The sequence below is a fragment of the Prinia subflava genome (assembly GCF_021018805.1).
Source record: "Prinia subflava isolate CZ2003 ecotype Zambia chromosome W unlocalized genomic scaffold, Cam_Psub_1.2 scaffold_2cwr_NEW, whole genome shotgun sequence".
In the NCBI taxonomy this organism is placed as follows: Eukaryota; Metazoa; Chordata; class Aves; order Passeriformes; family Cisticolidae; genus Prinia; species Prinia subflava.
In genome coordinates, this window is record NW_026960607.1 from 4,460,242 (window position 1) to 4,477,367 (window position 17,126).

A 17,126-nucleotide genomic window follows, 5' to 3' on the forward strand; every position below is an offset into this window, starting at 1 on the left:
ATCTAAACAAGAGGATAAGCCCTCCTTTCCAGCAGTGATTACCACTGTCTAGTGGGGGTTCTATATGACTGACCTCTCACAGGAGCAGTATCTGAATTGCTCACAAGCAAGAACTTTCTATGTTTAGGATTGTGAACAGAAGATGGTTTATGACTGTCCAGAACTTTGTATTTGACAGAAAAACTTCTGTTAAAAATGCTTCTCTGACAGAAAGGAGATACTTCTGTGGGATCAAACAAGGTCTTAAGCACATTTTGGTGTGTATACTTCTGGAATTTCAATGATTTTCTCTTTGTTCTTCAAAGTTAACTTAAATTCAGTATTGGCTATCTGTGCTTTGATACAGTGGTGTTTAATGGTTAAATTATGTCTTTTGGGTATTTAACCTTTATTGGGCTTTTGAAAAAAATTTACTTCTGTCTGTCTTATTGTGTTTCAATAGTGAGCTCTGCCTGATTCAAAGTGGATCTGATTTTACAGCATAAATATACCCTTCTTCTTCTGTAAATAAACCACATAAGAATAGGAAGAAACATTAAGAAATAACTTTGAGTTTTGCATAAGCAGAACAAAGTTCATTAAAGACTTACCGTAACTTCTTATTCCCTGTACATCTGGATAATTGCATGCATAACTTCATGAGGTAGTTAATGCTTTAGCTTTGTGGATTTTTGCATTTGAACATTTTCTTCTATTTCTGTATTTTCCCTGAAGAGTTTTCATTTGCCAAGTGCTGGGTATGGTTTAGCAGATGCATTTACCAGTCATGTCTTTATTGCTAATTGAAGCTTTGATTTAAGCTGCTTGGCAGTCATGTATGGCTAAATATATGCAAACTCACAAAGCAAAGCTGTAGCAAGAGCAGGATGTGTTATGGAATGAAGGTTGAGCTATCCCAAACTGGGCCTCAGATTTGGGCCTGCAAGGCCTCAGATTTGGGCCTGTGTAGTAGTAGATAAACCTGTGGCACAGTTAGAATTTAAGTTAAGGTGTGTGCATGCTTTAGCTAGGACAGTTAGGGTAGAAACACGGTCGCTGCCTTAAACTAAGATTGTTTGCATTCTTTCTCACGCTGAATGCCAATAGAAATGCAACTGCAACTGTAAACTATCTGACACTCTATAAAACCAGCCATTTCAGGAATAAAGGGGAGAGCGTATGTTATAACCACATTGGTTCAACCGTATGTTGCCTTTGTTCCAGCCCCATATAGAGACCCTGGTTTCACAAAACCATACTTTGTTCTTGTTCTCAACTCCGGGTTTGTATCAAGGCTGTTGTCCTTTCTGCTTAGGAGCCTGATGCATCTGGAATTTACATGGAAAAGGTCCTGAGGGAGGGGAGGGGCTCCCTTTCATTGGTCACCCTCAGCAGTAGTACATACAGTTGCATTGCTTTTTTAAGGTCTGAGGAAAATTCAACAGAGATGTTTATCCTTGGATGAGCACAGCATTCCCTCGAAGAGTAGCTGTGATATGAACAGCAAGAACCTTTTAGAAAGCAAAGTCATATTTGAGGATGGAATAGAGGTTGCTTATGAAAATAGTTCAAAAACTGCATGAGCAAATACAGACATTTATACAGTATCTAAACATATAAAAGTTGGGGTTTTTTAAAACATTAAATCAGTTGCCATAAATATACATTTCTCAACATTTTATTCTTGAAGTCTTCACAACTGCAGTGGCATAATTACAGTGCTAAAAAGTTTACCATGGGGAAAAAACTCTGTTGGTGTTTTTCTAAAGAGCCTTGATTTAAAATTACTTTCTGCTTTACAAAATAGATACTCTTCCTTGTGGGGGAAAAAACCAAATATGACTATGAAGGCAAACATACCCACAAATTTTAAATTGTTAGTAGCCCAAAACACTATTTTCTTTGAAAACTTTTATAGCTTTCTTATCATACTTTGGGCATAGTAGTTATGGAGTGGTTAAACAAAGCAATATTAGGTGCAATAAGTTTTGTACCAGTCGTCTTAAATTTATTTATTTTCAAAGACTTAATTGTTTGAATCAATAAGTGAAATTCGCATCCTTAGTAGTGACAAAAAAGAATTAGTCTTAAAGGACTAAGGACAACTTAAAATACCTATTAGCAGTTAAAGAGAAAAGAACAAATCAGCAAAGGCTGGATTTAATTAGAAATAATTATATGGTTAATTATGGTACCATAATGAGGACCATCAAAGTAATTTCTGAAAATTGATTAGATAATATAGGCATTAATTTAAGAATGTGCCATAGTTTTACAGTTTGCAAACTTAAACTATAAGTTCTAGAAAACTTGGTTATAATATAATGTCTAATACTCTAGAGCGGGGTACTGATTCTGCAATGATGTTTTTAAAGAGCTGCATAGATAAGTTAAATGACAACTCTATTTTTTCTCTGCAGGTAGGGAAAGGCATTTAGATGTGCATAATTGGGTTTATTCTTCCAGTAGTGCCCTAGTGCACTTCTGAAAAGTCATTAATAAACAGGACATATTTGAATTCAGTCTTACCATTATAGTCTTGATTGGTGCCATCATTCTAGGTGTCAACTTAAGAATTTTTGGTCATGTGTGTTTGTTTTCTGTTGGTCTCTGCATTGTTTTTAATGAGGCTAGAACATTAGGTATTTTAGTAGGTATTATACACGTACTTTAGTTGGTTGCTGCAGGTATCAGTCAGGAAGATAAGACTTCTCTAGCTTGATGGCCTTTCATGCTATTTCAATTCAAAACTGGACTCAAAAAATTAGTCCTCTGTTTGGAGGGGCAGAAGGTGCTCAGCACTTCTGATGATATAAAATTTTACAGGTAATTATCACATTTGTATGTGGAAAGTAATTTTTTCCCCTTGACTTGAAAGAACCAGTAGTGAACCACTACAGCACTGAGATATTACTGTACTTCTTCAGCTGCTGACACAATCAAATATATTCTAATACGAATTTATTTTTTTAATATAGAAGTAATTTTAAAACCTGAGGCTGAGCTTCTTATTTGTAGAATGTTTTAGTGTCATCATGTTATTATGCTGTAGCTGAATTGTCGTTGTGAAACACAGCAGGCTGGTTGAGAAAAGCCAATGACTTAGTTGTGACACAGAAGTAGCAGAAGCTGTCAGAGATTTCTATTGCATCCAGCCCATCAATTTGTGGTTTTATTCAAATTAGAATAATTGATTAGAAGTCACAGCTTGGTAAGACTCAGACAAGAGATACATAATGAATAACAGTGACTGTATTTATCTTAGCAGAACTCAGCACTGAAGGCTATTTGTATTTCAGTATTCCTGTAGCTCTGCTCCTGGAGTATTTTGATGGTCTGCCAAATCATGCAGCTGGACAAATACCATGACTTTGATTGCTGTTAGGAATCTTTGAACACAGAGAACAAAGCTTAGATAAAGAAGAGTGTGTTTTGTGTTCAATTTCCTGCTGTTCTGTGATAGCAGTTAGATTCTGGTAAGGACTGAAAAAGCATAGCCTTTGTTACCTGAATCTGATTATGCTCCTGAATTAAGCATATAAATTCTTTTCTCATGCTGGATTTATGAACTTCTTTAAGAGATATTATGCTTTTATTTCATACAACTGGCTAATTTTTAATACATCATCCTTAACCCCTTGGGTATTTTAGCATTGATATTGTACAAGATGAACAATAATTGTGTGTCCCTTTGCTTGGCTAAATTATAAATAAAAGTTTTTTTCGCCCTTAAAAAATATGAATAAAGTAATTCTTCTATTTTTTTAACAAATCTAGAGATGATGAATTAAGATTGTTTTCAGGAAATTTATTTGTGGTGGTTCTTCAGGTGTATGAGCAAGAGCAAAGTCCTTCTTTCAGTTATGATCTGGACAGTGGCAGTCATTTTGATTGCTCAGGGGAAAAAAAGAATTGCAAATCTTCCAAAGGGTTGTGCACACCAAGAAGACCAGAATAGGACTGTACCTATATTCAGATGATTTCTTGTCTTCGCAGGTACAGGCAATATAGAAAGGATTGCTTGATCACTTACTGAGCATAATTTTGTATCTCATGTTAAGATTTCAAGAGAACAAAAAATTGTAAAAATCAGTTAATCTGTTGTCTCACTCACCTAAGCATCTCCAGTGCAATAAAGCTAAGGCTAATTTCCACTTATTCCTCTCAGTTCCACGAGTTTGTGTGGGGAATACAGCTTTGTGCATTTCATACTTTGAAAACTATATATTAATGGTTAAGTGTGGGAATGGTAGAGCTGTCGTTAGGAAAGGATTGTAGTTTATCAGACTCAGAACCTGGAAAAATGAAATCTGCTGTAAATATATGCATAATTTGTGTCCTGCATGGAGATGTATTGCAGAAAAAATAAGTTACAAGTGCATAATAGTCAATGATACTGCATAGTGCCATGGGAGGTATTTAGCATTATTGTATTTATGTTCCACTTTTATTCAGTCTAGTGCTACCCTTATTTGGAGTACTAGGCACCCAATCTAGTAGGTTAATCTTTCTCTTTATTATGTTTCATGATTCTGCAGAATAACACATTTTAAATTACAGTATGGTATAAACAACCAGATTAGAAATGGCTTCTGATGTTGACAATAAAATTGCTCAAAGTTGTTTTTTGCAGTTAATTAGCAAAGTTTTGCACTGAATACCTCCATTGCAAACTTTAGTTGGGAAAAAAACAGACTGTGAAATTTGAAACATACTTATGAAGGTTCCTTACGCTTAATAGCATGCTTTACTAGTGCTGCATTTCCAAAATGTGGGAGTGTTACTTAAAAGGTATTTCGTTATTGTTACAAATGAAAAGTAAATTCAGAGGTAGTTTGCAGTTGGCACATAACATTTTTTTTCTGGTGTACCTACACTAGTTTTTTCTATTTACAACACATCCTAGCATAGCACTTCAAGATGAGCCAGGTATTCTGGAGTGTCTGGGCACGGGTACATACAGGTTTGTGTGTTTTCACTGTTTAATTGTATCTAGTATCAGCTACTGCTTTAGGGCTATTCCTGCTTTTTTCAGTGAATGTGGGGGTGTGTATCCAAATGTTATATAGTTTTTGGGATGGTGCTAGTCTCAGAGGTATTTTGTAATAAAATCCCTTTAAAATAACACTTAAAATTAAAGTTACAACTTGAAGATTTAACATGGAGAGAAGGCACTGAATTTGCTTACTCTAAAATATTATTAATGCATGTAAGGTGTGCTGAAAGTGCATGACTTTTCTAACCTTTATGGTTTAGCTTGGAATACTTTGGAATACTTTAGAAAAACATGTTCTTTTAAAAATATGTTTATTAGCTTGTTCAGATATAACTTAAAATCTGTATTTAAAGGCATGCATCCAGAGACATGCACACAATGAATTCAAAGTGTCAGTGTTTCAGGGAATCTAAATTATTTTCAGAATTTCAGAAATTGAGAAGGGATAAGTGGAAGGAGAAAATGTTGGGCTGGTGCCAAGCGATAGCTCGTAACCCTCACAGACTTCCAAACAGCACAAGAACACCCGAGGTCTCAGGTGATGCTTCACATAACTCTACTTTGGTGAGTGAAAAGTTGCATTTCATGACAGTGGCATGCTCAGATGAACTTGAGAGGTGTTAAATTTAATTTTTTAAATTGTACTGTTTGCCATTGCTTGAATTCCCTCCATATGAGAAACCCTTTGATATAACATCTGTTTACTCTTTCCCTTTGCTTTTGTCTTTTATGTTATGCATGGTCCATTCTGACTTGCATGCTGTGTCTGTAAATCGGTATTGATGTTTTGTGAACGGTAAAGTCTTTAGGCAGGAGATGACTGAATATGGATCACTTACAATCTTTGTGATCTTAATCAGTGCAATGGCATTTGGTCCCTGATGAATACAGCTGGACATTATCTCAAGCTACCTCATTTAGTCTTTGTTCCTGACTGTAACAGGGACAAAGTATCATGTATCTAAACTTGTGTTAGCTGGATTTTAAAATTATCTTCATATATTAAACATGCTACTGCAAGAGATGGTTGAGTTTCTTCATGCAAAGCTCTTGATGGTAGGTGTTCAGGAAATGTTAAGTTGACGGTTTACATGGTGGAGTTAAAATGTATCATATGAAACTGAATAAAGTAACTCATTATAAGAATTTTAATCCCACAGTTTTTGTTCATTGAAATAAAGCCACTTACATCAGTAGACCTGGCCAGGTGAGTAAGAACTGGTATTTGTATGTAAAGGCTTTCAACTGCCCTGCCTCTAAGACCAAATTTGTCTACTTGTCTGCTTGTTTTAATTCAACTGATATTTTCAGGCTACAGCAAGACTGAATATTTGAAACGGATCCAGTTCAATATGCCTGCTCCAATTTCATTAATGAGTGTTAAAAAGGCACTATATTCCCCTATACTCAGAAACATGAGTGATCAGGAAATACTGTCCTGCAGTTGTTGAAATATGGACAAGGATGACATCTAAGCTAAAAGGTGAATAATTGTTCATAACCACTGAGGAAATGTGGTAGTCCAAATGAAGAGACAGTGGTCTGCTTGAAAGCTGTTGAAGTTTTGGTGAAATAAAGCCCCTACTTAATGTAGCAAAATTATCACGTTCAGTGGTAAATTATATAGAATGTAAGTTTCTGCTACAGAAGGGAATGCAAAAAGGCAGCATTAAAAACTGCAAATTTTATAATTTTTTGTATATACTAGAATTTTGTTATAGCTCACTTTCATCTAGAATACTTTACTTTCAGAGAAATAAAAGGAAATTAAAAATCAATGATTTGATGAAAAAAGATGTCAAGTATATTATCCCTGCATTTAAGTACTATTGCTATTTTATTTTTAAATTTTATTTAATTGCTTTTACTATTTAGCTATTAATAGTAATAGTAGGTAGCTGTTAAGGAATTGGTATATGTGGAAATTTGCATATTTTGCTTTCTGCTTGACTGCTATTCAACATTTAATTTGGTTTGATATTCATGAGATAAGCATTCCAATCTACCAGATGGGATTTAGAAATTGTGAACTGGGAATTCAGTTCAGAACTGGTGAATCCATAGCCTTAGCATCTTTTAACCCTATTAATATTAAAACTTGTTAAAAAATAACTTTGCATGTAGACTGCTGCTTAGTTGATGAAGTGTGTAAGAAAGCTAGAGAAATAAAATACTGGGGAAGATACTATGTGTCATTTAATATCGTGGTTGGATGTAGAACAATAATCTTCACAACAGGAAATAAAACAATAATGTCTCTTGAGGCCTGTCAAGCTTTCCTTTTCATTCTCTGTACTTCCCACTCTCTCAACCATGACTTTTTCTATCCCTCACATCTGAAAAAAATGGTATTCAGTCTAAGCTTTTGCTGGCAATGTCTTTCCAATTTGCAGGATGTTGACTGGAAATCCTTATTTCACTTGGGAACATTTTTTATCTGAAATTTTGTTAGAAATCAATTTTGATTTTGCCTAGCAGTCGTTGTCTTTTCAATATTGAAAAATTTTCTGGCTGGTCTTGAGTGAAGATACAGAGTTTAGCACTGGAAAATGAAAAATAATGAAACAGCAGAAAATAAAGAATATAGCAAATTGTTTGTTCTAAGTGTACAAAGCCACTTCTGATTAGCCATTCAAGCCCCTTCTTTCTGAATTAAACTTTATTTTTCAGTGCATTGCAGCTCCTCTGTGGATCTGATTCCCTTAGTATAGGTTTATTTGGTGAGTCTTGTGCCCATGTGAGTCTGTGTCATGAAGACACAGCTCTTTGCTTCCTTATTCTGTAGGTGACATGTCTGGGTTTGGAAAGAAGCAAAGTGGAATATAGATTGTATCTTTTTTTGACCTCTGCTATATGCTTTTGTGTACGCTCCTGATTCAGCAGAATGTCTCCTTTATCTCAGAACTTCAGCTAAGGCATTAAAAAATACTTTCCATTTAAAACTAAACCCCAAAGTGGGCTTTTCACACTGCCACTTTTCCGAAGGAAAATAATCTGAAAATTGCAAGCAACTGTCATTAATTTTTCACAGAATCGTAGAATACCAGGATGGAAGGAATCTCAAGAATTATCTGGTCCAGCCTTTCTTGGCCTAAGCACCATATAGACAAGATGGCACAGCACTCTGTCCTGCTCAGTCTTAAAATTATCCAGGGTTGGGGAATCCAGCACCTTTCCTTCAGAGATTATTTCAATGGCTCATTGCTCTCATTGCAAAACATTTTCCTCTTGTGTCTAATCAGACTGTGCACAGAGTGTGCCCAACTTGTACCCATTACTTCTTGTCTTTTCCTTGTAACTCCTTGTAAAAGGGAGTCTTCATCTTCTTTGTAGCTGCCCTTGAAATACTAGAACATGATGATAATGTCTCCCCTAAGCTTTCCTTTCTCATGGCTGAACAAATCCAGTTCTCTCAGCCTTTCCTCATGTGGCGGGCTTCCCAGTCCATTTTTATGGAAATAAATATTTTTCTCTGTGTGAAAAACAGAAGGAAGCTTACAGAGCAGGAAGCAGGTTATGATCATTAAGAAATTGCTTTTTTCCTTAAGCAAGTAAATGGAATACTGAACAGAAGTGGAGGGAAAAATACAGAAGAATTTTTTCTTGAATTTTTTCTAATTTTTCATGAGCTCATGAAAACATTAGAATGTATTTAAGGAATTGTCGTGGTTGCAGGGGAGGTGAATTTTTTCCAGGGGGATGTGGGCAGTCCAATCAGTAATCAGCTTTTCTGCTGGCACCTAGATTGGTCACTCAGAAGTTTAGACACGCTTCTGAGGACACAAAGAGTTAAAAGCAGGACCCCAAGGGGGTTCGGCCTCTTTTTCAGATCTTAGTTTCAGCAGAGAGACGTCTCAGGCTTCTTTCCCCTGCCCAGCCACGAGGCTGGGTGGGGGAGGGGAAACACGTAGTTGAGCTCAAGTAAGCCGGAGCCTCGGGGGGAGAAGAGAGGGAACAGGACTAGAACTGAGCTGCCTCAGCCAGGATGGAGGGGTGGAAAACTGTGGAAGTGCCTTCTGTGTGTGCTCACCCCCCTCCCCCCCCAAACTCTGGGAGAAGGTGCCTAGCCACGTGAGAGTTGCCCAGCTTGGGAGTGCCTGAGCCTGCACCTTGCTGAGAGATAGAAGCTGTTAACCCTTGCTTGGCAGAAAGAAACTTTTCTTAGACATTGATTCTCATGACTAGTGATTTTAGAAAAAAGGAGAAAGAAGCGGCCTGGGACCGAGGTGATAAAGCACGATTGGAAGGAACCTAATAGGCAAAGAATGAGAGGAGTAGCTTTCAGAGCTAGACTTTTCTTGCATAATGTTAGCCATAGACTGAACTTAAGTCTCTTTTAAACATAAACTGCATTTTAGGTAGATGCAGCTGCCCTGCTTTTGCTACAGTGACTAGCACTTGAAGAGTAGAGCGAGCAGAGAAAAGAGGGGGAGGGTGAGGTGGCGCCCTCTGCCCTCAGGGGAGACCTGCTCCTAGAACCCCGGCCCCTGGGTAAAAAAAGAGAGAGCTCAGCATGCAGCATCCTTAAAAAGCCCTGTATGTAGTTTTAGCCTATGAGACAGCAGTGAGAGCACTAGACATAGGAAAAAAAGAGAGTCACCCTGGCAGACTTCTCCGGGCAGTGCCACAGGTGACATGGGAACACATAAAGAGTAGACTTGTGTGTTCTAGAAAACAGTCTGTAGTGCGAGAGAGACTCCTCTCTCCCTTGCTGAACTGAAGATTAGTTTGGTTTTTTTTGAGTAGTGATTGTTTGATCTAAAACCCAAAGGTTTGGTCTGTGAAGAGTAATGTGTAAGAGATAAAAACTGGGAGAAGAGAAAAAATGTCCTGGGAAGTTTTTATTTCTGTCTCTGTGTGTGTTTTAAGAGTTTTTCTGTCGCTGTTCTTATGTAATGTAATAAAGTTTTAGTGGTTTTTTTTGTTTTCAAGATTTAAGCCTGCTCTGCTCTGTTCCTGATCACATCCCACAAGAGTTGTTAAAGAAAAAACATATATTCATAGGTGCATTAACATCTGGCCAGTGCCAACCCATGACAGGAATTTAACAAAATCAGTTACACCATTTCATTTTATTTGATGTTAAGATGTTCTAGCTCCATCAAAATCAAATAAATTCAGAACTCAACTAAGGATCCTTGGAAACGTTTTCCCATCATTGTTGTCAACTTAATTATAATAATATCCCCAAGCTTTATCACCTTAGTCTACATTATTTGAAGATTAAAACTTTTGCATTCAGTTTTAGGTGACATTGTAGCTTCTTGGTTCTGAACATACCTTGAAAGTTTTGAATCCCTCTGTCGTCAAAGGAGGCATTAGTTCTCAAAAATGTTGGATTTGGGGGTTTGTATTGATAGTTTTAGATTCATAGGGAATAAACCTTTTTCTTATACTCAAAGCAATTTCATATAGTCAATTAACTTGGTGTAGTGGAACATAAAGCTGGAATTGACTTTGCTTCTCTGGTAGCTAGAAATCATCACTTTATCAAGCTAAATTTATTATCAGGTTTTTTCTGTATACATTGCTTCTATACTTTGAAGATTCATCCTTTGTAATTTTCATCATATTTTGAGAGACCTGTAATAGAACCTTCCCTTTTTGTCATAGTTTTGTAATGGTCCCATGAGTATTTTAAAAGGTCTTGTCTATTCCTGCTCCAGTTTGAACAGGAATGACCAGTTTTGCACAGTATTCCAGATCAAGCTTTCTGTTCCTAACAATTGTAACACTACTGCCTGTCTAGTAGCACATTTATCATACTGTGTAGATTTAGAATCACTTATTGGTACTTCTTTGTAGCTGCTATTTTAGTTTTGAGACAAAACCTATAGACTATGTTGGCTTTTATTACATGAAGACTGTATCAATTCAAATTATGAATGCTCTGCTAGCCTTTTCTATTCACCAGGCAAATTCATATCTTTTTCATTTTTCCATTTCTCTGATACTTTCTAGAATTGGGGAAAGAATAGTAATGTTTTTTCCTTTACTTGAAAATAGTTGAGATCTTGAAAGCTCCTAATTTTATGCAATAGTATTTGCAGGGGTTTTGATTTCTGAAAAGATAATAGATATAATTGAAAATAAGAAATTTTAAATTATTTCTTCATTAATCAGTCTGTACTGACAGTATCTATTTATACTGTGATTCTATAAGCATATGTATATGTGGTGAGTTCAAATGATTTTGATGGGAATATGGAAATATGTATTAGCATTGAAACAGCAATTTGCCTAGAAGCAGTTCTGTGTCTGACTGTTTTTGCAGAGTGTCTAGTGTTTCTCTGGGTCCTAATTCAAAACTTGAGCATTATTATAATCTATGTTCCCAACTGTTATTTGCAGCCTCATCTGCATAGGGCATGGATTGGTCCTTAAGTTCGTGCAACATGTGAAGCACGTGAAGCCAATGGCACAAGAGCACATGTTTAGTGCTGAAATGTAGTCATTAGTATAAACCACTTTCCCCCGTTGTATTCCCAACCAAAATTATAGGTGAATATATGTGGAAGTATAGTCAGGTGAGTAACTATGTAATTTGGGTTTCTATATGCAAATTAAATGTAGAAGTTATGGCAAATGATCAAGCATCTAATTTAACTCAAAGGAAGGATTTCTTTTTGTGCGAGCAAATGATGCCATCTGCTTATACAGAGAAATGTAATTTTAAAAGGTGCAGAATTGTTCACCAGTATAGTGAATTATCCTAAGTATCTGTTCATGTTAAAGTTATGAGAATTGCTCCTTGTACTGTAGGTGTTCCACATCCTTCTGCACAATGCAGCATGCTGCCCAACAGGGCAATTGTTTTAACAGCGTATTGCTTTACAATTTACAGGATCAGCCTAAGCTGTCAATGACCTCAGAAGCCATGCCACTCCAGACCAATCTTGTTGATTTTCCTTATATTTAAAGCTAATTAGCAGTTGTAACCTTGGTTACCATTACCTTCTACGTTCTCACCATGAATGTGTTAATAAGGATGTAAAATTGTTAAAGAGTTAATTTGTGTTCCTTTTCTATGCATGCATAAACAATTAGAGCAGGGTAGATGTAGGCCAAAGCTTTTGGGTAAGTCTCCCTCAGTGTAATTTAATTATTTAAGAGCAAGAAAGATATGGTCAAGTTTTTACATAATTTGACCAGTGATTTCAGTTAGATTTCCCCTATAGAAGGCTTAAAATGACAGTCCTCATTTAAAGAATTTTCATTTTGCTTTTTCTAACCAAAAATGGAGGCTAGATAGAAAATTAATAGTACTTTGAATTTGTATGCAAAAAAACCCTTAAATACAAGAGAAAAAAAGAAAAGCTTATCTAAATGCTGGATACAATAAGGCAATAAGGTTTTAATATTGTCATTATAATTATTAATGTTATTATTTTTATTATTATACTGTCATGTTTTATTTAGCTTTATAACTCAAATTGTATTTAAGGTTTTTAGCTGTTAGGTTTCTGCATTTATTATCAGTGAAATTTGCAATAAAATATTTTTCTCTAGATAAAATTACTATAAGAAGACATTGGCATAAAATATGTGTTAAATATCTGTGTAACTGTTTGAATAGGTTGTATTCAACCCTTTATTTTCTCCAGAAACATTTCATGCATCTTGTGTCTCACAGCAACATGTCCTCACAAGACTATCTATTCCATATAAATTATTCATAATTTGTTTCCTTTTTGTATAATTGAAGCTCTCATTAATCTTTCACTTAGGGAAAAGGAGCGTAATTTCAATGTGGGATTTAACACCTATTAATTATTTTTAGCTTTGAAGAAGAGAGCTATGTCTGATTACATTAGACTTGTTCACGTAATTTTTGACTGGAAGTTCAACAAATTATTTTTCTAGCAATTTTTAATATGTTCATAAAAATCTTATATTTAGCTTAGAGTATGTAAAACTCCAGGTTATGTGATGTAGGGCTTCAGATACTGAAACAAGAGGGAATTGCCAGATCTTCATTTAGTTTCTGCCTGGCAAATGCGTTCTTGAAAATGAGAAAATCAGACAGGGCCAAGTAATTAACCTAAGTTTTTTACAAGGTGAAATGAGTTATTCTCATTCTAGCTCAGTGAAGGCTTCAGTTCCATCATTAACTGAACACGTACACCATAGTGGGGAAGTCAAGAGGATAGGAAGTATGAAAGAAATGTCTCTGCTCATTCATTTATTGCCAGAGTAACACCAGCAAGGAAAGCTAGGAAAGCATATTGTGTTAAGAAAAAAAAGTAGAAAAAAGGTAGTGGTAGAAGATGATAATGCAACTTGGTCTTGTTAAAAACCTCAAGGTAATATTAAATGTTTAAGTTAAATTAAAAGTTTATTTATGTTCCCATTCCTGAGGCTCCCTAATATTTGTATGGTGTTTTGGTGTCCAATACTACTTGAATTACAAGATCCAGAAGCAGTTTAAGGATAAGCTCTCTACTGTGCTGACTACTGCAGTTTGTATAACTCAGTCCTGTAAACAGAAATATGTATGCATAATTTGTTTAAATAGTCTATACTGATCCCATTTGCATGCTTGCAAATATGTGAATATGTGCATATAAGTTTGTGTACTGTATGTGTGTGTGTATATAATATATATGTATATATTTCAACCCTGCTATTTTAAATTTTACCTAATTATGTAAGTTTGTGCAGTTTCTGCAACAGGGTTCATTCTCACTGTGAAGTGGCTTGCAAAGTAATGATTACTGCAAAATATATTCCTGTCAAGGGTTAACACTGGCCAGATGTTAATGCACCTATGAGTGTGTTTTTCTTAATGAGCTACTGTGAGATGTGGTCAAGAACAGAGCAGAGCAGGCTTAAAACTTGAAAACAGAGAACAAAACTTTATCACATTACATAAGAACAGAAATAGAAAGGAAAACTCTAAACACACAAAAAAACAGAAATGAAACTTTCCCAGAACATTTCTTCTCCTCCCCCAATTTCGACCCCCTACATGTTACTCTCCATAGACTAAAACCTTGGGTTTTAAATCAAACAATCACTACTCAAAAAAACTAATTTTCAGTTCAGCAAGGGAGAGAGGAGTCTCTCTCGCACCACAGACTGCTCCTCAGAAAAACACAGGTCTACCTTTTATGTGTTTCTATGTCACCCATGGCACCGCCTGGAGAAGTCTGCCAGAGTGACACTCTCTTTTCCATGTCTAGTGCTCTCACTACTGTCTATGGGCCAAAGCTGCATATAGGGCTCTTTTAAGGATGCTTGCATGCTGAGCTCTCCCTATTTTTCCCCTGGGGCCGAGGGTTCTAAGAGCAAGTCTTCCCTGAGGGCAGAGGGCACCACCACACTCTCCTCTTCTCTTCTCTGTTCGCTCCACTCTTAAAGTGCCAGTCACTGTAGCAAAAGCAGAGGCAGCTGCATCTACCTAAATGCAGTTTATGTTCAAAAGAGACTTGAGTTCAATCTATGGCTAACATTATGCAAGAAAAGTCCAGCTCAGAAGCCACTCCTCTTCAATCTTTGCCTATCTAAGGTTCTTTTCATTTTCTAACTTTATCATCTCGGTCCCAGGCTGTTTCTCTTTCTTTTCTGAAACCACTAGCTATGAGAATCAATGTCTGGGAAAAAGTTTCCTTCTGCTAAGAAAGGGTTAACAGTTCTTGGCTCCCAGCAGGGCTGCAGGCTCAGGCACTCTCAGGCTCAGCAACTCCCACATGCAGCTGGGCACCTTCTCCCGGGGGGGGGGGGGGGGGGGACGGGGACGGGGACGACAGAAGGCACCTCTACAGTTTTCTACCCCTCCATCCTGGATGGGGCCAGCTCAGCTCTAGTCTTGTCTACTCTCTTCCCCCCCCTGAGGCCCCAGCTTACTTCATCCCGGCCGCGTGGTTCCCCTCAGCCCAGCTGCGTGGTTCTCCTCCTCCACTTAGCCTAAAGCTGAGCAGGGGAAGAGGCAAAGATGTTTCTCTGCTGAAACCAGAACCCAAAAAGAGGCAGACCTTCTGGGAGTCCTTGCTTTTAACCCCTTGTGTTCTCAGAGGTGTGTCTAAACCTCTCAGTGGCTACTCCAAGTGCCAGCATAAAACCTGACCACTGATTGGTTTGCCCACAACTTCCTAGAAAATTCACCTCCCCCTCAACTACGACAATTCCAAAATATATTCTTAAGAGGAAAGTAGGGTTGTATGTGTATACCTCGAAGCCATTTCATGCATTCATATTAGTATATAAGTTTTGTTACAGACGTGGAAGAAGAAAGTAGCAAAGCTCCCTGGATGCATCCCTAATGTGTTGTTCTGCTTTGTTATCCTCAAGAAAAGTATTCCCAACACTACAATTGATTTGGTGTTGGTTTTGTGTCCTGGGAGGCTACGCAGTGCAGCACATCTCTACGGCTGTGCTTCCGCTGCAGTGCTGTGCTGAAGTGTCGTGGATGCATTTCAGCACCTGTTCAGCACTGTGTTCCACCCGGGATGTGGGCTGGCTTTCCTGCAGATAATGAGCTTGCACATGTCAGGGCTGTCATGTGAGCACCTAGCCTGGGTAGAGACAGCTCACTGCAGCTCTCCATCGTTCTTCCTTTTATCTAATAGAGGTGTCTGTAGCATAGAAGATCAAGTAGAGCCTCTCAAAATCTGCAGCATGTATGATTTCCCTTTTTATGTGATTTTGATGGAGAACTGAGGTGGAATAGGGTCTGGGGAGATATCAAAAAGATAGATTTTATAAGCAGATTTTTCCAAAAATGTGGTCTGGGGAGTCTCTGAAATCTAATGTCTCTGTTTTGTATTGTCATTGTCAGTGAATACTTGCCATTGCAGCTGGAATTGTGGTGTTCCCTTTAAACAAAAAACGGCAACATAAAGTGCAGGAGCAGAAAAGGAATTGTAATTATTGTGTAGGGTTAAAGCACTGACTTGTGTTGTATGTAACTTCCATGTAACTTTGTGAAAGTAATTTCTACTATATTACTTCAGCCTCATAAATATGAACTAATGAACACTTGAGATGAAATTTCTCTCAAAATAGTAAGGTGCTTCAATCCTCTAGAGACAAAGGTGTTAGACTTATCCTGGTTGATAGTGGAAGGATTTAATAACTTTGGATAATTAATAAAAGGAAGGAGGAGAAAATATAGCAGAAGACCTAGTTTTTCTTAAGATGAATTGACAGGCTGCACTTTAGTGTGTTTGACAGGAGATGAAGATAACTGGTTGAACCAGGCACCCTGCTGCAATTTCAGAGGTGTTCAAATATTTACCTTAGAAATGCCACTCCTATCAATTTCATTAAAATGGGTATGTGGTCAAAGATGGCCCTGTGTGGATGCTGACCATAATCATTTGTGGTGACTCTGCTGACTGAGAAAGAAAACTGCTTGTGACCTTGTTAGGCTAATTACCTTGGGTTAATCTGTTATTCCCTCCCCTTGGCCCTTTCATAAAGTATGAGATGGGAGTAATAGGATAAGGTTAAGAAGGGGAAATTTAAACTGAACGAGAAGAACATAATCTTGCCAATAACATGCCTTAGGCTGCTGTGTGATTTTGTGTTGGGGGTTACAGAAATCCCATGTCTGTGATCCTTGAAGTTTGGAATGGAAATGGAAATATTTGCTATGATATTTTTGTTAGCTTGTCTCTGATTTTCTGTGCATGTAGGTTTTTTTCCTCTTTCTAAAGGAAACGCACCCTAGCTTTTCTTGCCCTACTAATTCTTTAGAGAAAAATCAGTGGTATGAAAGGTACAACTTCTGTACTAGATCAGTTGACTGATTTCTCCAATAACTAAGCACTGTTTAAATAGAAGTCTTTCGATTTCATCCTATGTGAAGATCTATTTTTCTGATAAATGGTCAGTTTTCTATTTCTGTGTTCAGTATTTCAAATTTTTTCTCTTTTTCAACTTACATTGACACTGACAATATTTACTTCTTAACCCTGTAGGCTGCAATTTATGTAACTGAGGTATTGTTTTTTGTAAGGTATTTTAAATAGCTCCCATTACAGTAAAAAGAGAGAAGAGCTACATCAACTGTAGTTTTCAGCATTTTTATACCCAAATGTTAAACACTAGTTCTCTTTCATGATGGATGCAGAGGAAAAAAGTGATTTTTTTTTTTTACTTGTGACAGTTTTATCTTTTCTGTTAATCTGGAGAAAAAAAATTATATGAT

The 17,126-nt window shown here is 36.9% G+C and overlaps 1 protein-coding gene across 1 annotated transcript in view; it reads left to right on the forward strand.

Annotated features, from left to right (window-relative positions):
- MARCHF1 (membrane associated ring-CH-type finger 1) overlaps positions 1–17,126 on the forward strand; it is a 298,950-nt gene that overhangs the window by 184,369 nt on the left and 97,455 nt on the right. The window contains exon 3 of the mRNA XM_063424272.1: positions 5,400–5,539. Coding sequence (XP_063280342.1) covers positions 5,438–5,539 — 102 coding nt within the window. The 5' untranslated portion in view covers positions 5,400–5,437. The remainder of the gene's footprint in view (positions 1–5,399; positions 5,540–17,126) is intronic.